Source organism: Cherax quadricarinatus, chromosome 9 (genome assembly GCF_038502225.1).
Source record: "Cherax quadricarinatus isolate ZL_2023a chromosome 9, ASM3850222v1, whole genome shotgun sequence".
NCBI classification, from domain to species: Eukaryota; Metazoa; Arthropoda; class Malacostraca; order Decapoda; family Parastacidae; genus Cherax; species Cherax quadricarinatus.
The window spans coordinates 7287580-7311400 of NC_091300.1; the positions used below are offsets into that span (position 1 = coordinate 7287580).

At 42.7% G+C, this 23821-nt stretch overlaps 1 protein-coding gene across 1 annotated transcript in view; it reads right to left on the bottom strand.

Annotated features, from left to right (window-relative positions):
* The window catches only part of sad (Cytochrome P450 family protein sad), a 44186-nt gene extending 23046 nt beyond the window's left edge, over nucleotides 1-21140 (bottom strand). Inside the window, exon 1 of the mRNA XM_053772963.2 lies at nucleotides 20534-21140. Within this exon, the coding sequence (XP_053628938.1) occupies nucleotides 20534-21003 (470 nt within the window). The 5' untranslated portion in view covers nucleotides 21004-21140. The remainder of the gene's footprint in view (nucleotides 1-20533) is intronic.
* Between the last annotated feature and the right edge of the window lie 2681 nt (nucleotides 21141-23821).

Sequence of the window (23821 nt, forward strand, 5' to 3'; positions counted from 1 at the left end):
TTGACTTCCAAATTTTGCCCCTTTGGCCCGGAACCCTTGACGGGTTTTCCCAAACTTTTCCAAAAAAAGCAGACTGTAAACGGTTTTGGGGCCCTCATAAAAACACAAACATTAAAAAATAAATGGGAACAAAAGGTTTTGTCCAATAAAACAAAAAAGAAACAGAAATAAAATAGCTAGAGTTTCATTTAAGGAGGTTTATTAATAGAATATTCAAGAGGTTGGTAAATTGCAGTAAATCAACCATTAAAATTTTATGAAGCTGTTTTAGTCTGCTGTATAGCCCTTTTTGTGGTTTAGCGTTTTCGATTATAATAATAAAATTTTTATTTTGTGGTTCAAAACAAACGGGCTTCCATGGGTAAATTGTTTTTGTGGAAATTATGTCACGGCCCCTTTGTGCAGATATCCCGGGAAACTAAAAGGGCAGTTTTAAAAACAGGGAAGTGGGGGGAAGGCCCAAATGAGATAAATTTTGGGCCCAAAATCAAAGGGTTTTAAAAAAGAGGACAACATAAAATTTGGGTTTTAAAACCCAGCTTTCTAAAACAAAAATGGGAACAAAAAAGTCTGGGCTAAGGTACTGTTTTGATACTGGCCAGGGAAGCCGGAAACTGTAAGGCGGGAGATGAATTTCTGGAAAATAGTAAATGGGGGGCCGATATGCTGTCCGGGGGGAAAAGGAAGGTGAAGGGGAGGGGGCTGTCCGGGGAGACAGTAATGGTTGGAGGTGTTTGTCCTGGGAGACAGTAACAAAAAGGGGGGAGTTTTTGTCCAGGTAAGGGGAATTAAGAGGAAGGGAATATATATAAAATGCCCCTCATAGGGGACAGGAGCCAAGGGGGGCAAGGGAAAAATAAGAAAAAACCAATATTGAAACTAAAAAACCCCGCAGGAAAAGGGAAAACAAGAGGACTCCCACTAGCAAAGTGAGGATAAAATTCCCAAAAACAACTGGGGGGGAGCCCATTGTTGGCTTAGGGGATAAAGAAAAGACGGGGAAACATGCACCAACGGGGGAATACAGTCACAAAAAACCCAAGGAAAGGGAAAACCAAGCCTGTGCACATACTATGCACTTGGTATCTGCTGGCATGGGAAATCGGGAAAAACAGAGGGGACGAACCATGACCACCCCTAGAAAATGCCATGCCTATATGAAAAAGGAAAATGCAAACTCCCTTCCTGTAAGTTTTTTAAATTCTGAAACTTTTACCCTTCAGTACAGGAAAGAGTTTTATAATTTTTAAATTCCCGGGCCCATACCATCAAAAGGGGGACAAAAAGATACAAAACATCCGGGCCCGGGGAAAACCTGGCTACCCAAGCCACTCAAAAAGGGAGAGGTTTTAGTGCCAGGAAGGAAAAAATTTTTGGCGGGAAATGGCAGAAACGTACAAAAACTAAAATTTTTGGAGGGGAAAACCAAAAATGATGGCCCCCACCAAAACCCAAAGATAAGATACAAATCCCCAAAAACCCCCCCCCAGTACCAACAATACCACCAGTCCAATAAAAACTTTTCTTGAAAAAACAGGGTCTAAAAGCAAAAAAAACAAAAAAAATACCTTTCATCTGTGGCCCATTTGCAGAGGAAAGGAAATGTTCGTTTTTCACTGAGACCCACAAAAAGGATCATTTGGGACAACGAAAAGAATTCCGGTTCCCAATTCCAGAGGGACAGAGAAAGGAAAAAGGGGGACGTAAAACAGGAGTCATTTTTTTTGCACAGAACTCCCTTAATGCCTCAAATGATGTGGGTGGGTTTTGGGAAAAAAAACGAAACCCAAAACCGAAAAGGTAGTCTGGGCCCCCGGGATGCAACATCCCAGAAAATTCCAGGAAAAAGGGGGAAAATTGACCACTGTCGGGAAAATTTCCAGCTCCTGCCCCCAAACATTTTGCCCCGGGGGGTTTTCCCCAATTTAAACCCCTTTAAATGGAGGAATATAGCAAAAAATTGTTGAATAACCCCAAGGGGCCTTGAAAAAAATTTCATCATTTTAAAATTTTTGCACAAAATTAATTTAAAACCAGCAAATAATAGATTTACTAGACGGGAGAGAATAACTAGACCCCCTTCACTAAAATGATGATCTGATAAAAAATTTACCATATAAAAAAACAATATCCCTTGGATCACAACATAATTGGGGTTCAGACATGTAGCGTGGAGCCCCAGACCGAAAATGAGACTAGTCACGGGGGGAGCATTCACCAAATTCAACTTCAATAAAAAAAACATAAAGTGAGGGCCAAAACCAAGCCCCAAACGGGATATAAGCGGGGAAATATACTAAGCAACACGGGCCCCAACTTATGCCTAGAACAGAAATTTGGGCACTCGAATGCAAAAGGGCCCAATTCCCCCCAAAAAAGGAATAGATGTAAATAGAAAGAGACAGGCGCCCTTTTACAGGGGGACGGAAAAGAATAAAGAGCGGCAAAAAGAGGTAAAATATATCTAAAAATGCGTGGGGAGACACTGGTCAGAAAATAGCAAGCATCGAACTTAAGCAAAAAGAACCCTTTTTTAGGAGTCAGAAATCGTGGGAAGAACTAAAACCCAAAAAATGAAATGAAAGAAACCCAAAGTTTTTTTCCTATGCCAAATAAAAATGAGAACAACGTCCAGTATTGGGCCCTACTTAAACAAGATGGGTCCAAACAAGACAAAAGGGAAATGAGGAGCTATCAAGTCCCAATATGACTAAATTTTTTTAAAGGGCCCCCAACCAGACTGAGAGTCGAAGATAAAAAATAAATTTTTTATGAGAGAGCCAAAAAATTTTGGGATTAAAAAAGTTTTCCGAGTTATCCTGACCCCAAAAATGACTTCTGAACAGGCGATAAATGATAGCCCGCACCTGCCCCGGGGCCAGACTCATGGAACTCCCCATCAAGAACTGCAAGAAGCCCCTACACGACCCTTTTTCCATCCAAATGGAGAGGGAGCAGGGGAACAGGGTCGTCCCACAGTTACTAAAAAAAAAAAACAGACATCCCCCCCCACAAAGGGGGCAGAGCAAAAAAAGCAAAGAACCAGCCCTTAGCAAAACCCCATATCATAAAAATCTTTAAAAGGGGTCCTGGAAGGGGGATCAAAAACCAATCTAAAAACCCATCAGTTACACAAACCTGGGGCAAATGGGTTTGGGAACGGGTTTGTCCCCTGTTTTAACTATTGGATCCCCAAGCAATTAAAAATTCCCTTAGAAGAAAAAAAGAAGGGAGTTTAATATATACAGACTTTTGCAAAAGCCTTCGACAAGTGTGAATTTTGGCAATAGCCAAAAATGGGGCTAAAGGAATAACAGGAAAAGTCGGTCGATGGATCTATAATTTTCACCAATAAACATCAAGAGAGTCCCAAAAAAGAAAGTCCGAGGAGCATGGTGAAAGCTCTGTTCCACAAACAATTTCCCCCCATCTTGTTCCCCATCCCAAAACCGGAATAGACAAAGGGTGCCCGCCACAGCACTTTTCTTCCTTTTCAAGACACCGGGCCCAGACAGTGCCCCCCTTTCAGACACTGCAAAAGGGTCCAGGGGGCATCAACCAAAAACTTTCAGTTAGAAAAAATATGAAGTTCAACAATGAGAAATTTTAAATCGATAAGGGGAAACATGAGGAAATTAAACTTTTATCAGAGTACAAAAAAAATTCGGCCCCAAAAAGAGCGAAACACCAAGTCAAAGACCTGGGGGTCAAAGTCGGAGGATTTACCTTTTAAGGACCTAACATTGATCAATCGCATCCCGTAGAAAAAAGAGGATGGATAATGAGAACCTTCAAAAAAGGGGGGCTGCCCAGATGAAATTTCCCTTTAGGTCATTTTTTTTTATCTAGGCTGGGAAAATTTTTCACACTAACAGCACCCTTAAGGCAGGTGGAAAATTTCCGACCTAGAAAATGTACAGAGAATTACGGGCAAGGGAAAAACGGAGAAAAACCTCAATTCGGGGGGAATTTAGGTTTTAAAAACCTTTTATTCCCTGGAACGGAAGGGGGAGAGATACGATTATATACACCTTTGGGAAAAACCTAGAGGGACTAAAATTAATCCGGGCACGGAAAAAACACTCACACAAAACAAAAACTTAACGATGCACCCTCCCCAATGAAAAGCAGGGGGGTCACTAGACGTTAAGAGACCAAATAAAAAGGCCCAAGACTGTTCAACTGCCTCCCAGCACACATAAGGGGGAACCCCGACCCCCTGGGAGTCTTCAAGCTGGGACTGGCGGGGAACCCGTCAGTTCCGATCACCGGGGTGTCCGACTTGGCCTTTGTGTGCGCCAAACAACAGCCTGGGGTTTATCAGGCTCTATCCAAAGGAGGGCCTTTGGGCACAGACCGGGGGGCGGAACCCCGGAAAATCTCCAGGTAAAAACCCCGGTCCAGGAAAAGCCAATATATAAAATTGGGGGGGTCTGGTGGTACACTTTTGGGTTGGAAATCTTTGCTGCCAATGTAAGGGGGTTGGCAAAACCACCGGCCAAAATTTTTCACAGAGGCCCTGAGTATTCTATCCCGATGACAGGAAAGCAGGTTCTTTTTCCGCTGCAATGTTGTGGGGTTACCCCTGCAAATCAGGGTGCAGGTAATTAAATCCAAAATGGGGGGCCCCCCGGGGTTATCCGCCCCATCATTTTTTCGTTGATTGACAGGTGACCTCCTGTCATCCAACTGAAAAAATAGAAAAGGTTACTCGTTTCTTTAAGGGAAAACACCCCCATGGGTGCAACCCAAAAAACGTGGTGGATTTTTACAAAAAGTCAACCAGAGCAAGACTGGAAAGGGGTTGTTTTATTGGGTTTGTGAAATTTTCCCCAAAAAATCCACTTAAGGGAAAAACAAGGCAGGCATTAAAAAATTTTCAGAGTGCTGGAGCTTTTGAGTTAGGATTAATTTTTTGGACCCAGAGCCCCACACCCACCTTTCGGGGGGGGAAGGAAGGGGGGAGCCAGACTGACCCTACCTTTTAAAAAGCAGCCGGGAATCAAAAATATCACTTTTGGGGGGGGAAAAGGGGGAAAAGGGGGGCTTTTACTTTCCCTACCCAACAAGCAGCCGGCAATGAAACTATTGTTACCATATCCCCGCCACTCCCATCTATTGAAAAATTTTCCCTCCCTACACATTTTTTCTTTTTTCCCCAAAACACACACAGTTATATATGGGTCACAAAAGCTTGAAGGCTTTTAAATAAAAGTTAAAAATAAAACAACCTTCACCTCACCCTACCTTTTCTTTTTTTTTGTGTGTGTGTGTGTGTGTGTGTGTGTGTGTGTGTGTGTGTGTTTGGGGTTTTTTTTGTTTAGGTTAAAATTTTCCCCGGAAATTGTTTAGAAAACTAGGCCTGTTTTATATCAAATTTTATGTATGTTGTTGTTTAAAAAAACCCAGTTGTGCTCACCCATTGAAATTTTAGGGGCCGAGTCCAAGCCCTGGCCCGCCCTTCACTGGTCGTTTCTTTGGTCACTCCCGGAACTAACGATTTATCGTTCTGCTTAAAGCTATTAAAGGATCCTGCCTCCACCCCTTTTTCCCCAAACTATTCCACTTTCCCGACTACTTCTGGATTTAAAAATTTCCAACATCCCTTTGATTCATCTGTGGTTTAGCTTCCAACCCGGGCCCCGGGGTTGTTTCCAATCTCTGAAACATCCCGTCTTGTCCACCTTAATTTCCCCTCAGCATTTTGTAAAGTCGTTAAAAATGTCCCCCATTTTCCTGTCCTCCAGTGGGTCAGATTGATTTTTTAAACCCCCCCAGACAACCCCTTAAATCTCAATTTTCAAAAACCTTTCACCCTTTCTAGTTTTTCATGCCTTTGGTATTTTTCAAACTGGTGCCCATCTAATATGGGCCCCAATCACGGCCCGGGGGCCTATTTTTGTGTGTGTGTGTGAGGAAAGGGGTAAAGGGAGGAGGGGGAAAAATTTTTCCCCCAAAGTAAGGGGGCGAATAGCCCTTTGGGCCCTGCCTTCCCTTTACTTGCCATTAGGTCCCCCCCCTGCCCCCATGGGGCTTTATCAAACCCCGTCTTAAAAAAAGTTTAAAGGGGTCCTGCCCACCTATGTGTATTTTTCCCTTTTCAAAGTTTTTCTCTCTCTCGAAATAAAACCAGGGCAGCAGGAGTCAAGGGTTTAAAGGGAGCATCTCCCCGGGCTCATTTTGGGGAATTTTTAAAACAACTGGGGCTTAAAGGGAATTGGGAAAAGGGTGTTTACATCCTTTCCCAGGTTTTTTTTAAGATACTTTTGTCTTGGAGGTCAACCTGGGAGCAAGGAGTTTCGTATAGAGGAATTTAATTTGGCTGCTAAGGGTGTAAAAAAATGTTATAATTTTTAACAAATTTTTGCTGTTGTTTTCTAGGAAACACTAAACCTTTAAAAGGGGATAAATTCCCGGGAAAAGATGTTATCCGACTTGATCCGGAAAAAGTAAGTAGCCTTGTGTTAAAGAATTTTAGGGGGTTTAAATTTTTAATGGATGGTAAAAATGGAAAATATAAGGGTTATAACCCCTTTATTAGCTTTTTGGAAAAAGAGTTTTATTTTTTAGTTTAACCCCTTTTCCACCCCCCAAAAATTTTACCTCCTTAAATGCTCTGACCACCTCAAATAATTTTTTCCCTTAATGTTTATGGACTGATTAATATTTTTTTCATTACACTGTTTTTTGTATTTTTGAGGAAGAAGCCCATTGAAGGGCGAAAAGTTTTATCAAAAAGAATTCCCAAATGTTTCACAAAGTTTTAAATCTTTAATGTATAATGTAACCCCCAAAAAAAGAAAAATTTTTCCCCCCATCCTTCCCTTTAATAGCTGTCTTTAAAAATGCAAAATCCAAAAATTTAAAAGCTCCCGAATTGCAAAAACCCCCCCCCTCCTTCAGAGTGGCACCGTACTTCCCAATTTCCCCAAAAGTGGGGGAAAAATGGGTTTAAAAAAACCCAAATTTTGGGAAAAATGAAAAACCAAAAGGCCAGTAAAAAAATTGGGCCAAAGTTTCCAAAAAAGGGGGGGTTTTTAATGGAAACCCCATCCCAAGAAGGTTTTTGGAGAACACCCCCCCTTGGGAAAAAATTTACATGTTGGTTTAAGGGACCCAACCAACCCCCCCGACACAAAAAAAGTGGAGCCCTTGGCCCCCCCTTAAACCCTGTGGGATTTTTACAGCCAAAAAACATTTTTGGGAAAAATTTGGAAGGCCCCTTTACCCCAATTCCCGGAAAATGGGGCCAAAAAAGGGGGTCCCAATTTCCCAAAAAATTTGGTTTAAAAAACCTCCCCCCTAGCGCTAACAAGGGAAACCCCCCTTTAGGGGAAGTTGTAAATGAGAATACAGGAATTTTAGTGGAAGGAGTCAAGAAAGATTTAAAAAAAAAGAAGACTTTAAATTCTCTTTTTTATTATTATTATTATTATTATTATTATTATTATTATTTAAAATTTTTAAAGAAAAAAAAGCGCCAAACCTATATAATAATATAGCGCAGATTGTTTCCCTTTTAATATAAAAAAAAAAGTTTCCATTCCCCGACTAGAAAATTTGTAATTTGTAAAAACAAGAAAAATTTTTAACGAAGTCCCTACAAAAATTTCCCAATTCACCCATTTTTTTAAAAATGTATAAATTTTTTTCAATTTTTTGGTTTTTTCTTGATATTCAGTTTGGGCCAATTTTTTTTCTTTTAAAGGAAAAAATATCACAGTGACAATAGAGAGGGGGTGGCCACCTTTTTCCTCCCCCAGAAAAAACCCATTAAAAAGAACAACCTTTCCCCCAATTAAAGATCTTTTCAAACACAATCCCCCCAACAAAAAAATTTGCCCCTCCCTTTCCCGCTACCCAAGGAAAAGGGGGCCCCTAACCCATTTTGCAAATCTCCCCCAGATCCAACCTACTTACCTAAAGTTTAATCAACCATTCTAAAGGGGGTTTTTGCTTTTAAAATTAAAAGATTGTTCCCAAACATCGACTAGCCTGTTTTTAAACCAGTACTTTCCTGGGAGACCAGAAATGAGCAACATAATCCAAGTGAGGGGTACTAAATGGGAAGGGAAATGCAGTATAACCTCTGGGCCTTTAAACCATACTTTTATATAAACCCGTAATTCCTTTTCCTTTTTTTGCTCACGCTCAGGCACTGCCATTTTTGGTTTTAGGTTGGGGCTTTTGGGAACCCACAAAATCCATAACACGTTGTGACACAGCAAAATCCCTGATAAAACGTTTTGACCTTTGCATAAACCAAGATAAAAGTTGGACTTTGGCATATTCCCAAAAAACCGTTGTGACCAGAAAAAAATCCATGATAAAAAAGTTGTTACCTAATAAATTCCCTGATAAAATTTTTGCCAAGTTTTATTCAAAGATAACAAGGTGACCTTAGACAATTATAATAACACGTTGTACCTAGCAAAAGGCCCCCAAAAACCGTTTTAAATTAACAGGGCCAAATAAACGCTTGGGAAAAAGGTCCATGATAAAAGGAACCCAGCAAGATCCATGATAACACGTTGGACTCCAGCATTTCCCCAAATAACACGTTGTGACCTAAAACATAGATCCATATTAAAATTTAGTGACCGCAAAAGGGCCATGAAATGGTTTACCTAGCATAGAACCATGATAAAAAACGTTGTGACCTAAAATAGATCCATGATAACACGTTGGAACCAGGGAAGATCCATGATAAAACGTTGTGACCAGCATAGTTTCCAAAAACACGGGGTTTTGACCTGTTAAGGCCAGCAAAATCCATGATAACACGTTTGGGCCTAGCAGGTCCAAGGGTAAAAGTTGGACTCTTTGCATAGATTTCCCTAAAACGTTTGGGCCTTTGCATAGATCCATGATAACAGCCGGACCAGGGAAGGGTCCCATGATAACACGTTGTGACCTTTTGCATGATCCATGATAACACACGTTTAAAATTCCATATGGGTAAAATTCAAAGCCTAGATCCATGATAATAAGGGGACCTAGCATAGATCCATGATAACACGGGGCCCAACATAGATCCATGATAACACTTGTGACCCATATAGATCCCCTCAAAATGCCCTTATAATTTTTGGGGTTAAAATGTTCACCTGGGCAAAACTTTTAACATTTTCAATGAGGATTCAAACGCTGAAATAATAGGGGGGTTATGTTTTTGGGCTAAATGAAAATATTTTTCATTATACCCATGTTTTAAAACATTGTTTTTCCCGTAAAAACCGCATTAAAACATCAGTGACGGGGGGTACCAGCCGACGTGGTTTCAAAAGGGGCAAGTCACATCTCCTGGCCCGGCCTCTTCACTGGTCACTACTAGGTCCACTCTTTCCCGGCTCCAAGAGCCTTATGGTACCTCTTTTTTAAAGTTGTGTATGGAACCCCGATTGTTCCACTTCCTGACAACTCTAAGGCTGAAGAAATGCTTCCTAACATCCCTCTAACTCATCTGAGTTTTCAACATCCTCTTTCCCATCTCTGAAACATTGTCCTTGTTCACCTTGTCAATTTCTCTAAGTATTTTGTACGTCGTTAGTTTATCCTTCTCTAGTCCTCCTGCGTTTCCCATAACCTCTCATCATAGGATATATCCTTAGTTCAGGGACTAGTCTTGTTGTGTTTGACCAAGTGTGGGTTCCATACTGGAGGTGCGTACTCCAACATGGGCCTGATGTACACTGTGTAGTGTACCTTTATCTCTGATGAGTTTTGAGTCTCACTACTCTCTGAGCCCGGCCATGGGCCAGTCTCGTCTGGTGCTTGCCTGGTCAACCAGGCTGTTGCTGCTGGAGGCCTGCTGCCCCACATATCTATCACAACCTGGTTGATCTGGCACTTGAAGATACTTGTCCAATTTTCTCTTGAAGACTTCTACACTTGTTCTAGCCGTGTCTGATATCTGTGTCGTGAATGAATGACTCCTTACTTAGATGTCAGAACGCTATTCTTAGATTTGCCAGACACGCATTTGCTGCAGAAATTATTTGGTTGATGTGCGCCTCAGGGAATATGCTCGGTATGATACTCATCCCAAGGAACTTGAGTGAGGTTTGCAGCCTTTTCCCCCTCGAGCCTGTGCTCCGCCTACGGTCTTCTCTGTACTTCCCCAAGCACTTGGTGGGGTTAAACTTCAGGAGCCATTTGTCAGATCAGGCCTGCAGCCTGTCCAGATTTTGTGTGTTTTTTTTAATACAGTGGACGGGTGGCTCACCCACCTACCGACCCACTAGCTGGGTGCAACTCACCAACCCACCGGCTCTGTGACTCACCCACCCACCGACCCACTCACTCACACTTCATGCCTCAAAGAGAGAGCGGACACTGAACCCTGTACAGTTGCAAGCTTAGTGGGTAGCTATTTCTCTCTCTCTCTCTCTCTCTCTCTCTCTCTCTCTCTCTCTCTCTCTCTCTCTCTCTCTCTCTCTCTCTCCTCTCTCTCTCTCTCTCTCTCTGCTCAATAATAACCCACATGGAGACAGAACTCGAACTCAAATTCAAATTCAAATTCAAAGTTTATTCTCTATAAGGATTACAATGCTGAGTTTACAGAATTTGGTTATTGTATTGTTTACATATAGTAAAATAATAATTACAGAGTGTACCATTAAAACACCTAGCATGGCTAGGCATTTCGGGCAGACTTAAATTAAATCTTAAGTTTAAAATATTACAAAATTATGAGGTAAGTTGGTATTATGGCTAAGTGACTAAATACTAGTTTGTGAGTTTAGCAATGTGAATTGCGGCCCATATGATCTGTATATTTCGACTCATTCTGGGATCCTCTTCATCTGCTAAAGAGGACCCTAGAAGGGGGTCGAAATATACAGATAAATCATCATTCTCTGTTTCTGTCTTCATATGGGTTATTATTGAACACTGACAAGTGTTCATTACACTTTAGTTACTTTCTGTGTTCACGACAATCAACAGTAGTATTAGTAGTTGTTGAAGCAGTAGCTGTATTATTATTATTATTATTATTATTATTATTATTAGCAGTACATTAGAACTAGAACTAGTTCTCAGCAGACATCATCGACAAAGACTACAAGGTCTTCTGCTATTCACCTTTTCCCTGTGCTTCCAATTGTTTCACTCTAGTGTCATGTAGTGCCTGTATTTCTCAGGTACTCCCATGCACTCTGTCTCAAGGAACAAGGGTAACAGTTACGCCTTAATACATGGATGATTGCTGTAATTGAGTCTCGTCATGAGTGCGTGGCTACTGACATCACATAATAAGATCTAATCATGTGTCCGTACTTGGACATGAGTACACACTCAGACATAATGAGTCACACTCAAAGCTCACCATGAGTCCACACTCAGACAAGACGAATACTGATACCACACTCTCCACCACTCGTTAGTCGTCACACTCTCCCCAACACATCACATATACATTGTCCAACACAACATGTAACTTTGATAGCTTGGTGACTAACTTGTCACACAACTTTCGACATTCATCACACACTTTCCATCACTCGTCACACCCCCAACACTCATCACAGTCCATCACTCGTCACACTCCCAACACTCATCACAGTCCATCACTCGTCACACCCCCAACACTCATCACAGTCCATCACTCGTCACACCCCCAACACTCATCACAGTCCATCACTCGTCACACCCTCAACACTCATCACAGTCCATCACTCGTCACACCCCAACAATCATCACAGTCCATCACTCGTCACACCCCAACACTCATCGCAGTCCATCACTCGTCACACCCTCAACACTCATCACAGTCCATCACTCGTCACACCCCCAACAATCATCACAGTCCATCACTCGTCACACCCCCAACACTCATCACAGTCCATCACTCGTCACACCCTCAACACTCATCACAGTCCATCACTCGTCACACCCCCAACAATCATCACAGTCCATCACTCGTCACACCCCCAACAATCATCACAGTCCATCACTCGTCACACCCTCAACACTCATCACAGTCCATCACTCGTCACACCCCAACAATCATCACAGTCCATCACTCGTCACACCCCCAACACTCATCACAGTCCATCACTCGTCACACCCCCAACAATCATCACAGTCCATCACTCGTCACACCCCCAACACTCATCACAGTCCATCACTCGTCACACCCTCAACACTCATCACAGTCCATCACTCGTCACACCCTCAACACTCATCACAGTCCATCACTCATCACACCCTCAACACTCATCACAGTCCATCACTCGTCACACCCCCAACAATCATCACAGTCCATCACTCGTCACACCCCAACAATCATCACAGTCCATCACTCGTCACACCCTCAACACTCATCACAGTCCATCACTCGTCACACCCCCAACACTCATCACAGTCCATCACTCGTCACACCCCCAACACTCATCACAGTCCATCACTCGTCACACCCCCAACAATCATCACAGTCCATCACTCGTCACACCCTCAACACTCATCACAGTCCATCACTCGTCACACCCCCAACAATCATCACAGTCCATCACTCGTCACACCCCCAACACTCATCACAGTCCATCACTCGTCACACCCTCAACACTCATCACAATCCATCACTCGTCACACCCCCAACAATCATCACAGTCCATCACTCGTCACACCCTCAACACTCATCACAGTCCATCACTCGTCACACCCCCAACAATCATCACAGTCCATCACTCGTCACACCCCAACACTCATCACAGTCCATCACTCGTCACACCCTCAACACTCATTACAGTCCATCACTCGTCACACCCCCAACAATCATCACAGTCCATCACTCGTTACACCCCCAACACTCATCACAGTCCATCACTCGTCACACCCTCAACACTCATCACAGTCCATCACTCGTCACACCCTCAACACTCATCACAATCCATCACTCGTCACACCCCCAACACTCATCACAGTCCATCACTCGTCACACCCTCAACACTCATCACAGTCCATCACTCGTCACACCCACAACACTCATCACAGTCCATCACTCGTCACACCCCCAACACTCATCACAGTCCATCACTCGTCACACCCCCAACACTCATCACAGTCCATCACTCGTCACACCCCCAACAATCATCACAGTCCATCACTCGTCACACCCCCAACAATCATCACAGTCCATCACTCGTCACACCCTCAACACACATCACAGTCCATCACTCGTCACACCCTCAACACTCATCACAGTCCATCACTCGTCACACCCCAACACTCATCACAGTCCATCACTCGTCACACCCTCAACACTCATCACAGTCCATCACTCGTCACACCCCCAACACTCATAACAGTCCATCACTCGTCACACCCCAACACTCATCACAGTCCATCACTCGTCACACCCTCAACACTCATCACAGTCCATCACTCGTCACACCCCCAACACTCATAAGTCCATCACTCGTCACACCCCAACACTCATCACACACTCCAACACTCGTCACACACTTTCCAACACTGGCCACACATTCTCCAACACTGGTCATACACTCTCCATCCATGAGGTATCACCAACCGAATCATCAATGAAACATTTTTATTGCATCCTATATTTATCTCCTCACTCCAGCTCGCTGACTGGCTGTTTCCTCCGCCAATCACCGTTTGAACAGTAAAGGGGAATATATAGTCATATAACGCATAACAACTTAATATTTTTTTAATTACAAACATACCTTGCTAAAATATAAGGCAATGTTTTTTTTATTATTTTTTGTGTGTGACCAAATTCATATCTGCATAAATAACTCGTGAAGACTGTAACAAGATATAAACTTGTTAATAGTTCATTACCACTGTAACTTGTTCAGCTATCAGAATTTTGGGGCCCGGTCTCTGGACCTATTATGTACCTCTGTAATCTTCTGACTACCGCCCAAAGGATGGGTACGGGAGGAGAACATAATAACGATATTAAACTCAAACTCGGTCCCGGCTGTTAAATCACCACCAGCAGTTGATGTAAAGCAAACTAAATGAAAACTCTGCCAGATGGACAACTGTCACACCTTGCGTCATTATGTACTGGAGTGCGATAATATTGGTGAATTCGGAGACGACTCTCAGAAATTCTCAAGAAATGTTAAAGTAATTTATCCACGGTACCATATTATCAACCCTTCTGGAATCATACCCTGACTTTGCCTATTGTAAATAATGCATGATCACTTAAACTTTTTGTTAGGTAAAAGGACACAAGTGCAACTAATGTGACATTTTATTGTGACAACGTTTCGCTCTCCATGAGCTTCGGCAAGCTGTAACGGCCTGACAAAACTTCTGGAGCGAAGCGTTGCTACAATAAAATGTCACATCAGTTGCACTTTGTGTCCTTTTACCTGACGTATTGTCGGTAATTCTACCAACATCATTACACTTAACTTTTTTTTATTACAAGTATACCTTGCTAGAATATAAGGTAATGGTTTTATAATATTTTTTATGACTTAATTCATGTCTGTATAAATAACTCACTACGACTGTAACCGGTAGACGTAAATAGTTCATCACTGTAACTTGTTCAGCTATCAAAACTATGCTGTCAAGTCCCTGGAGCCATTATGTACCCCTGTAATTTTTCGACTATCGCCCACAGGATGGGCATGGGATACATAATAAAGATATTTAACTGGTAATTAGCATAAATTATTATTATTATTATTATTATTATTATTATTATTATTATTATTATTATTATTATTATTATTATTGCTGTTTCTGTTGATTCCTTATCATACAATTATTTTGCTACTACTAACTATTAGGGCAGTACTACTACTATTACTACATTTTTTAATTCTACTTCTACTAGTAGTAGTACCTGGAGTTTACCTGGAGAGAGTTTCGGGGGTCAACGCCCCCGCGGCCCGGTCTGTGACCAGGCCTCCTGGTGGATCAGCGCCTGATCAACCAGGCTGTTGCTGCTGGCTGCACGCAAACCAACGTACGAGCCACAGCCCGGCTGATCAGGAACTGACTTTAGGTGCTTGTCCAGTGCCAGCTTGAAGACTGCCAGGGGTCTGTTGGTAATCCCCCTTATGTGTGCTGGGAGGCAGTTGAACAGTCTCGGGCCCCTGACACTTATTGTATGGTCTCTTAACGTGCTAGTAACACCCCTGCTTTTTATTGGGGGGATGGTGCATCGTCTGCCAAGTCTTTTGCTTTCGTAGTGAGTGATTTTCGTGTGCAAGTTCGGTACTAGTCCCTCTAGGATTTTCCAGGTGTAGTAGTGATAATAATAATAACATTTGTAACTGATTATCGAGATGTTTGCAAATGGATATTCAAAATGTGTATCTTCTTTTAGGGAACATTAAGAACTTTTTTGACCTCCATATCTGAATTTTGTACACATTTCTAAATGCAAATAACGTATCATTATTGTAAGTTTTTTTTATCATAATTATAATCTTTGTCATCAATTTTTCATTATTATAATTATTTGTATTATTTTTATGGTGTATAGGCTATCAGGGTTGTCACCGGACCTTTTTTGGGGTCATCCTAGGTAATTTACACTATGTATGATAATTGTACTTATGTGTACCTGTGCCTAAATAAACTTACTAACTTACAAGTCAGACAGTATAGCTTATTTCAGTTTCCTAGCGGTAACAAAAAAAAAAAAAGTGCGCAACCCGCCCAAAATCGTTGAAAGGATAGGCTATAAGGTGAGTTATAATAGAGCCTAAGACTGAACGAACACTGCGGTAGGCCTATTGGCTCATGCTAGGCAGGTCCAGTTTACGCCCAACCACACACATTCCTGTCCAACTGATATTTATAGTAATCATCTACAACCTTACTGTCAAAGCAGTACTTCCCTATATCCTTTCTAAATCTAAATATGTCCAATTTGAATACATTGCAACGAGCCTTCTCTCGGTTATATACTTTCAGCATATATGAAGTAAATATAGGTGGAGGTGTCGTAGCAAAAAAGCTCAAAAAAACATTAACATAAAAAAATGTGAATTCAAACATTAATAAGTTTTCAATTTACATAGTTGGACCAAATTACTAGGAAGATTTACTAGCATCATAAATTAAGAAAGTGTAGGGATACTAGAAGTGGTAATAAGCGTTACAGCCGCTGAAAGCTTAAAAATATATGATAAAAAAAAATACCATACACGAGACACCACAGACTTAGCTGTGCTCCAGTAGTTACTAATAAGTAATTACAAAAGGTAATGAGCACATACACATTTCTGCTTTATTAAGCACGATTGAGACCATGGTCACACTTCACAGAAGTCATTGTACTGATCATCAGATACTTTCTAAGTAATTACGTCATAAATCATGAGAAACTGAGCGTGGCTGCACACTCGGTCTCTTTCAATGTAATAAGTTTAGTTCACTAATATTTAGTGGGTTCTCACAAAAACCACTCCTTCACCCACACCGCTCCTTCACTCACGCCACTCCTTCACCCACACAACAGCCACTTCAACCACACAACCACCACACCTACAACCACTACTTCACCCACACAACACCCACTCCATCCACACAACAACCACTCGTTCACCCACACAACAACCACTCCTTCATTCACACAACAACCACTCCTTCACCCACACAACAACCACTCTTTCACCCACACAACCACTCTTTCACTCACACAACAACCACTCCTTCACCCACACAACAACCACTCCTTCACCTTCACAATAACCACTCCACATACACAGCTACCCCTTCACCAACACAAGAACCACACCTTAATCCACACAACCACTCCTTCATTCACGCAACAACCACTCCTTCACCCACACAACCACTTCTTCACATACACAACAACCACACCTTCACCTACACAACAACCACTTCTTCACCTACACAACCACCCCTTCACCTACACAACTACTACTCTACCTACACAACAACCACTCCTTCACCTACACAACAGCCACTCCGTTACTCAAGCAACACCCACTCCTTCACCTACACAACAACCACTCCTGCACCCACACAACAACCACCCACACAACCACTCCTTCACCCGCACAATAACTACTCTTTCACCTACACAAAAACCACTCCTACACCCACACAACTACTCCTTAACCCACACAACAACCACACCTTCACCTACTCAACAATCACTCCTTCACCTACACAACAACCACTACCTCACCCCCAACAATTCTTTCCTCGCAAAGCATTTGCGTTGAAACCCAAAACGTATGACGGTTGGTCAGGGTATGTACTTAATTAGCACATCAACATCCTGATATGGCGCGCGCACACACACACACACACACACACACACACACACACACACACACACACACACACACACACACACATAGGATGTTCCAGAGATGGGACACAGCAACAAGGGGACACAGTTGGAAGTTGAAGATACAGATGAATCACAGGGATGTTAGGAAGTATTTCTTCAGCCACAGAGTAGTCAGGAAGTGGAATAGTTTGGGAAGCGATGTAATGGAGGCAGGATCCATACATAGCTTTAAGCAGAGGTACGATAAAGCTCATGGTTCAGGGAGAGTGACCTAGTAGCGACCAAGTGAAGAGGCGGGGCCAGGAGCTTGGACTCGACCCCTGCAACCTCAACTAGGTGAGTACAACTAGGTGAGTACACACACACACACACCACACACACACACAGACACACACAGACACACACACACACACACACACACACACACACACACACACACACACACACACACACACACACACACACACACAGAGGTATGATAAAGCTCACGGCTCAGGGAGAGTGACCTAGTAGCGATCAGTGAAGAGGCGGGGCCAGGAGCTCGGACTCGACCCCCGCAACCTCAACTAGGTGAGTACAACTAGGTGAGTACACACACACACACACACACACACACACACACACACTGCAAAGACTGCAAACCTGGCTCAAGGAGAAAGATCGTGGGGTGAGTATAACACCGAGCACGTCTCTGGAACCACACATCAACCAGATAACTGCTGCAGCATGTGGGCGCCTGGGAAATCTGAGAATAGCGTTCCGATACCTTAGTAAGAAATCGTTCAACACACTGTACACCGTGTACGTCAGGCCCATACTGAAGTATGCAGCACCTGTTTGGAACCCACACTTGATCAATCACGTCAAGGTTAGTTCCAGAGCTAAGGGCAATGTCCTACGAAGAAAGGTTAAGGGAAATCGGCCTGACGACACTGGAGGACAGGAGGGTTAGGGGAGACATGATAACGACATACAAAATACTGCGTGAAATAGACAAGGTGGACAGAGACAGGATGTTCCAGAGGGGACACAAAAACAAAGGGTCACAATTGGAAGGTGAAGATCCAGATGAGTCAAAGGGATGTTAGGAAGTATTTCTTCAGTCATAGAGTAGTCAGGAAGTGGAATAGCCTAGCAAGTGAGGTAGTGGAGGCAGGAACCATACATAGCTTTAAGAGAAGGTATGATAAAGCTCATGGAGCAGGGAGAGAGAACCTGGTAGCACTCAGTCAAAAGGCGGGGCCAGGAGCTGAGTCTCGACCTCTGCAACCACAATTAGGTGAGTACACACATTGAAGAGGCGGGGCCAGGAGCTATGTCTCAACCCCTGCAACCACAAACAGGTGAGTACACACATACACACAGAAAGCTGTGAATCGACCCCTGCAGCCACAAATAGGTGAATACACACACACACACACACACACACACACACACACACACACACACACACACACACACACACACACACACACACACACACACACACACACCCACACACACATATTGGAATATGCGGCACCAGTTTGGAACCCACATCTAGCCAAGCATGTAAAGAAACTTGAGAAAGTGTAAAGGTTTGTAACAAGACTAGTCCCAGAGCTAAGGAGTATGTCCTACGAGGAGAGGTTAAGGGAAATTGACCTAACGACACTGGAGGACAGGAGAGATAGGGGGGACATGATAACGACATATAAAATACTGAGAGGAATTGACAAGATGGACAGACAAAATGTTCAAGAGCTGGGACACAGCAACAAGGGGACACAGTTGGAAGTTGAAGACACAGATGAATGACAGAGATGTTAGGAAGTATTTCTTCAGCCACAGAGTAGTCAGGAAGTGGAATAGTTTGGGAAGCGATGTAGTGGAGGCAGGATCCATTCACAGCTTTAAGCAGAGGTATGATAAAGCTAATGGTGCAGGGAGAGTGACCCAGTAGCGGTCAGTGAAGAGGCGGGGCCAGAAGCTATGACTGGACCCTTGCAACCACTAGGTGAGTACACTCACACGAACAGGCCAAGTGTCTTAGTGACAAGTGCCTTGGACAAATTAGTAACTAACACTCTTGGGTGAGGCATGGAAATAGGCAGATTGTGCTGGAGACAGGACTGACAGACAATATACTTATGCGCTGGAAAGGTTAGCTGTTGATAAAATATTGCATATGTATGGACTGAGTGCATATACAGACACACCTCTGAATATACTATGAGATACACACCTTTCCGTATATATAAGCCTAACACACACCTATCAGTATATCTATGCGAAAGATACACACCTCTCAGTATATGTACGCTTAAGATACACACCTCTCAGTGTATATACGCTAAGATACAAACTTCTAGATGTATGTATTTTAACGAAAATGGCCGTATCAGAGATTATACAATGCATGAATTTAAAAAATGTATATGAAACAATAATAATTTTGTCCCACTTTAGCGGAAACCTGACCCGCGGCCCTGTGTGTGAATCCACTGATCAACCACCCGGTCATGTTGGTTACAATAGGAAGCTTGACAACCTGTCTTATACAGGTAATGCCTTTGGGGCTTCCATCTGCAACGCGAGTTACAAGTTTTTATAGCCATCTTCTTACACCAGCAACTCATTTGATTTGCAACTCGAAGCGCAGCTGCCTCCACGTGGTGAATTCTGGGTATTTTAGATGACTAGTGAATCAGTTGTGCAAAATAGCAGTGCTGCTGTGATATATATATATATATATATATATATATATATATATATATATATATATATATATATATATATATATATATATATATATATATATATATATATATATATATATATATATATATATATATATATATATATATATATATATATATATATATATATATTGTCTGTGTTTGGGCAAAATATACATGCATGAGACGAAATCGGATTAAATCTCATTCCACAAGTTCTGTATGATGCATGAGGGCTTAGTCCTCAAAGGGAATATAATAATGATTAACAAAAGCTTGGTAAACGTGGGTAAAAAGTAACTAGTGAGTGCTAATTGTAAGTAATTTCTTATTGAGTAGCATGACCTTAGTTCCTAGTTTGGCCTTATTATTCAGCGTTTTTTGTAATTAGCGTGGTTCTAATAGTTTGTAGCTGCAAGTGTTCCCAATAGCAACATTGGTATTTCTTGTTTTATGTTCCTAGTAAGTAATGTGGCACTAGTATTTAGTGTTCCTAATAGCTAGTGTAACACTAATAGAGTTGCTAGTGCAACACTTTGACACTCACATGAAAAAGAGTCCCCTCTTGGCCTGACGGTCATGGTTGTAGAGGAGCCAAGCCTCCGGGATGAAGTGTCGTGGGTAAGGGCCCTCGGCTGCGAAGACCTGTCTCACAGTGGCAGGATCACTCACGAACACCATCTCAGATCCTCCCAAAGTCTCCCTGAAGATGCCTCCCAGTTCCCGGTGGCGCTGGGAGATGTATCTGTGGTGGTACTGCACTCCCCCCGCCGCCAGGAAGCTGGGTAGTGTCCCCAGGAGAGGATATCCTCGGGGTGTTGGGATCTCCTCGTAAGTCTTAACTTTCGTAGGGACTACAGGCCGAGGAGTGGCTGATGGAGCTTGCTCTCCTACAGGTGTCTTAAGATCCTCCAATGTGGCGGCGAGGGAAGCTCGGTGCCTCCTCTGAACCGCCTGCTGGGAAGAACTAACCCGACGAAAGTGTCGTTGAAGTACTACGGGAACAACACTCGCCATGCTGTGATAGTCCGGAGTGTCGAGAGAAGCCGAAGTTCTCCACTCGGTTACTGTCTAGTGTGAAAGTGCTCTACAGGTTCATTCCTTGCCGCCAATGCGATGCTTGACAGGCATAAGGGTGGACTGAGGCTGGCAAGACCAGGACTCAGGCTTTAAGAGTGACCTGACCCACCACGCAAGCTGCCCATATAGCGCCCTCACAGCTTTCGTAGCGTTACGATTTTCGTAGCGTTAGTGTACAAGCCGGCAAGCGGAATGTTTGATAGTTATGAGGTAAACGTAAACCGTGATTTGGCTATCCAGTGTAACTGTGTATGAAGGAGCCGCAAGGAAGTGGTGTAGAGTGCAGTAGTAGTGTGTATCATACGTCAGGCAGCACAGCGTCAGATATGAATGGTAGAGAGTGGGAGAGGGAGGGGAGAGGGCGGGGAGGGGAGGGGTTGGGGAGATGGGGGGAAAATATTGGATAGAATTATTATTGTTGTTGTTGTTGTTGTTGTTGTTGTTGTTGTTACCAGGGGGAAACGTTAAACCCATTAGGTGTCAAACAACTCATTGGGAATAGGAGGCAATCAGGATCGATCCCAAAGGAGGATAGTTCCACTTTTTCGGATGAATAGCCCCTTTTGAGGGAAAGGAGAGGAGGGAAACGGAGGAAAGAATTTGTTTTTCATGTAAAGAGCTAAACACTGGTGGGTCATAGGAGGGATGAGAGGGAGAATGGAGACAAAAGACAATAGATGGAGGTATTCAGGTTTGATCCGAGGGGAGGATAAGTGCCATTCCTTGGATCAAGAACACCTCACCGGCATCAAGGCACCTCCATCGAGGGGAGTATTTTGCCTCAGAGAATATGAATATGTGCTTGCTTGTATGAATGCTCTCTCTTGCAACTAACAGCATATTAGCCTAGTATTATATTGACAGCCTAGTGCAGTGTCCTTCAAACTTTTTTTTTTCCACAATCAAGTACAGTTATATCTCACCCTTACCACACTACGCTAATGTTCAGTCAAAAATTAAAAAAAAAAAATCCTGAATTAGAATCTTAAGCAATAAAACAGAAATCTAATTTAAACCTTTTGACTCGTGAGTCAAGGCGCAGTTATTATTATTATAATCAAGGGGAAGCGCTAAACCCGGAGGATTATATAGCGCCTGGGGGGATGTGGAAGGCATTCAGGCTTAATTCGGGGAACTGGAGCACAGATCCAATTCCCTAAATCAAGAGCCCCTCATCAACATCAAGGAACCTTCCTTGGGCCCAGGCGTGGAGTGTGTCCAGTGTCTGTTCTGGAAACTGCAGGAGCGGAGTGTGCAGCACCTGTCCTCGAAGCCGCAGACGTGGTCCTGGAAGCCGCAGATGTGGTGTCCAGCACCTGTCCTGGAAGCTGCGAGAGTGGAGTGTTTGCAGCAAATGTCCTGGAAGCGGCAGGCGTCGAGTATGTCTAGCACCTGCCCTGTGAGCTGCAGGAGTGGAGCGTGTGCAGCACCTATCCTGTGAGCTGCAGGAGTGGAGCTTGTGCAGCACCTATCCTGTGAGCTGCAGGAGTGGAGCTTGTGCAGCACCTATCCTGTGAGCTGCAGGAGTGGAGCGTGTGCAGCACCTGTCCTGTGAGCTGCAGGAGCGGAGCGTGTGCAGCACCTGCCCTGTGAGCTGCAGGAGTGGAGTGTGTGCAGCACCTGTCATGGAAACTGCGGCAGTTCCCCCTACCCCTTTCTCACTTTCTCCGAATTTTGCGAATTTATTTATGGTTTGTTTTCGTGACAACCTTTCCCAATATAGATATTTAACCAAATTTGGCTGATATATGATTAATGTTTCTTATATTATATATATATATATATATATATATATATATATATATATATATATATATATATATATATATATATATATATATATATATATATATATATATATATATATATATTATGCCCGTTCTTCATTTATTCAGACTTCCTACAATAAGTATGTGAACCACTCTAAGCAAAGGACGAAAATATTTTAAGGTAAGTAATGTGTGTACTGTATATACATTTTTAAGGCCTAGCTCTATTGCTCACTTATATATGATAGTGTAAACATGTTATCAGGCTTTTATATGCATTTGAAAGTAAAAGCAAAAAAAGCTTCAATTTACACCAATTTAGGTTTACAGCAGTAGCCCGGAACCTAGCCTGCTGTATAGCGGGGTCCTCCTGTGTATCGTGTTTGACAGTGTGATTTTACATCTAATATGGCCGACATGATAAAAGAACAAGTGCCGTCACATACAGAACCTCACTATAACCTTCACCAGAGACGTAAAACTGCTTGCCCTCGAGTGAGGGGCAATGATCGCAATACCCATAGTGATAATTACTAACATGTTTTGAAATAAAAAGAATAATTAGGAATTGAAGAATTAAGACTCACTTCGTCTGTCCCAATTTGCTCCATGTATGATCTTTTATAAAGAGTTACAGTATGATCTATACAAACTTATCTTTTGTTTCTTTTAATAATAAAGTTACGTAAGTAATTACAGGAGAAAGTGTTCTGTACATCACCTACAGGATGTGGTTACTTGCCCGCAAGGATACATATGTATATATTATTATTATAATCAAGGGGGAAGCGCTAAACCCGGAGGATTATACAGCGCCTGGGGGGGGGATGTGGAAGGCATTCAGGCTTAATTCGGGGAACTGGAGCACAGATCCAATTCCCTAAATCAAGAGCCCCTCACCAACATCAAGGAACCTTCCTTGAGGGGCATATGTATATAAACCAAGGTGTTTTTCTCAATGTATACATATTGAGATTTGAGATACA